The sequence below is a fragment of the Aplysia californica genome, unplaced genomic scaffold (assembly GCF_000002075.1).
Source record: "Aplysia californica isolate F4 #8 unplaced genomic scaffold, AplCal3.0 scaffold01210, whole genome shotgun sequence".
Taxonomy (NCBI): domain Eukaryota; kingdom Metazoa; phylum Mollusca; class Gastropoda; order Aplysiida; family Aplysiidae; genus Aplysia; species Aplysia californica.
This window is the reverse complement of record NW_004798480.1, coordinates 78,559-81,283: the sequence shown is the minus strand read 5'-3', so window position 1 is coordinate 81,283 and position 2,725 is coordinate 78,559. Positions and strand designations below refer to the sequence as shown.

At 36.9% G+C, this 2,725-nt stretch overlaps 1 protein-coding gene across 1 annotated transcript in view; it reads right to left on the bottom strand.

Moving 5' to 3' along the window:
- The window catches only part of LOC101862158 (alpha-1,3-mannosyl-glycoprotein 4-beta-N-acetylglucosaminyltransferase B), a gene marked incomplete at its 5' end in the record, with an annotated part of 10,639 nt that overhangs the window by 4,177 nt on the left and 3,737 nt on the right, over window positions 1-2,725 (bottom strand). The window contains 3 exon segments of the mRNA XM_035973416.1: window positions 320-431; window positions 1,180-1,255; window positions 2,619-2,725. Coding sequence (XP_035829309.1) covers window positions 320-431; window positions 1,180-1,255; window positions 2,619-2,725 — 295 coding nt within the window.

Sequence of the window (2,725 nt, the reverse complement as noted above, 5' to 3'; positions counted from 1 at the left end):
AGGGGGGAGGAGGGGGAGGGGCTATATCTTATTTATCCTTACCTAACACTAAGATGATGTCTTGTTTTAATCTTAGCAAGTGTTTTACGGCACTTTCAACACAATAAGTTTATATAAGTGCCGAAGATTAGAGGTGTTACAAGAGAGTAGCAAACACAAAAAAAGAAAGGAGGGGAGATAAGGACGATAGATGTTTGATAGGAAATAAGAAGCAGCAAACCATACGAGAGCACCCGCCACAAATATTTACGATCTACTGTTTTACAGTGGTACAATAAAAAAGATCAGCTCGTCTTTGTCTATGACTAACATGACTTACCAATAAATCCTAGAGTAGAAAACTGCAGCAGGAACCACTCCCCGTACTGTTTATTGATGGTGTTGGACATGCTTGTGATGAATCCTTTCTGCGCCGACAGATCATCCTCCAGCTGTAGAGCGAGACGTACGGGCAACATCAAACCGACGTACACAATTTAGGAAAAGACGGAGAATAAAACAATAAATAAATTACATTTTATTGATCCTAATGAGGAGTTTTTGTTGTCTTTGTTTGTTTTTTCAATAAGCGTTTTGCAACACAATAAGGTCAGAGGAGTCCAGAAGATTAGAGGTGTTACAAAATTGTAACAAACACATATAAAAACGAGGAGAGATCAGGATGATAGATGTTTGATAGGAAAGAAGGTGTAAACCACACCAGAGAACCAGCCAGCCTACCACCCACAGGGAAATTTGGGTTACAATGGCAAACATATATATACATGAACATATTTGAACACACAAATATAATACGTATACAAAGAAAACCATATATACACATTATTTCATTGATGTAGATAATTTTAAGAAAAAGCCATTTCTGGTTTACACTGTGCAGCATCCTTTCCTCCCTTCCCCCACACCTCCTTCCCCCACACCTCCTTCCCCCACACCTCCTTCCCAAACACCTCCTTCCCCCACACCTCTTTCCCCCACACCTCCTTCCCCCACACCTCCTTCCCCCACACCTCCTTCCCACACACCTCCTTCCCCCACACCTCTTTCCCACACACCTCCTTCCCACACACCTCCTTCCCCACACCTCCTTCCCCCTCGCCCCCTTTCCATCCCTACCCCCCTTTCCATCCCTCCGACCCTTCCTTCCTCCCCTCCCCCCACCTCCAACCCCAACAGTACCTGTATGTAATATTCCCCTCGTGTCCACGCATGAAGCATCAAGAACGCGTAGTCCAAGTTTTGTTTGGAGCGCCATCTGAAAGGGAACAGAAGTATTTCATGGACATTCCAGGAGGAAAAACAAAACAGAAATGACAAACACGAGGTGGGGATGACGATCTGCTCTGTCCTCATTTGTAACAGTACAGTATAGGCACATTTTACAATTAATAATAATAATAATAATAATAATAATAATAATAATAATAATAATAATAATAACAATAATAGTAATAATAATAATAATAGTAGTAGTAGTAGTAGTAGTAGTAGTAATTATAATAATAATAATAATAATAATAATAATAATAATAATAATAATAATAATAATAATAATAATAATAACAGTAATAATAATAATAATAATAATAATAATAATAATAATAATAGTAGTAGTAGCAGTAGTAGTAATTATAATAATAATAATAATAATAATAATAATAATAATAATAATAATAATAATAATAATAACAGTAATAATAATAATAATAATAATAATAGTAATAGTAATAATAATAATAATAATAATAATAATAATAATAATAAAAATAAAAATAACAATAATTATTTAATACTCCTGCTCGACAGCAAGCTCTATGCGCCTTACACTATGTAGGCTATTATAAACGACAGCCGAAAAACTTAAAGTTATTACAAAATAACATTTGTTTAAAGATAGGGAAGTTGTTATCAAACTTGTATTCTTTACAAAAATGGACTTGGGATAATTGCAAAGAGTTTGTCAGATCAAGACGATAGATGTTTGATTGGAAAGCAGTTAGGAGCAAACCACACCAGAGCCCACACCAACCATCCACCCCCTAAAAGTAAGCGAAAAAGAGTTAGAAATAAGAGTTGTGCAGGAAGACAGACCATGATGATTGGTGGGAGCTCTGGTGTGGTGTACTCCTTCTTTCCTATTTAAATAAATCAATCGTCTCTATCTTCCTTCCTTCTTTTTTGTGTTTGTTACTCTTTTGTAACATTTCTAATCTTCGGTACTCATAAGATAAGATAAAATAATACTTTATTATCCCAGAGGGAAATTTTTCTTGGCTGTACAGGACCGTAAAAACACATGCAGGTATACATTAAAATTTTTATTATATATTACTCTCATTAAAATTCAATATGAAGAGAGAAGTAAAGCTGACAAAATGTGCATATCACATCAGATGCTTTATATACTCTCTCTCTCTCTCTCTCTCTCTCTCTCTCTCTCTCTCTCTCTCTCTCTCTCTCTCTCTCTCTCACCTCTCACTCTCTCTCTCTCTCTCTCTCTCTCTCTGTCTCGATCGATCGATCGATCGATCTATCTATCTATCTATCTATCGATCGAGTTACAAGGGCAGTAAAACTCTTACTAAAACCAAAAGGATGACAGACAGTGAAATCCTCACCTGACCCGCTCCTTGGCGTCCCCGAGTGTGAGTTTGAGGCGCGCCAGGTTGGGGTAGAACTCTGGTTTGGGGGAAAACACTTCCAGTATACCTTGGGAGATCTCGAT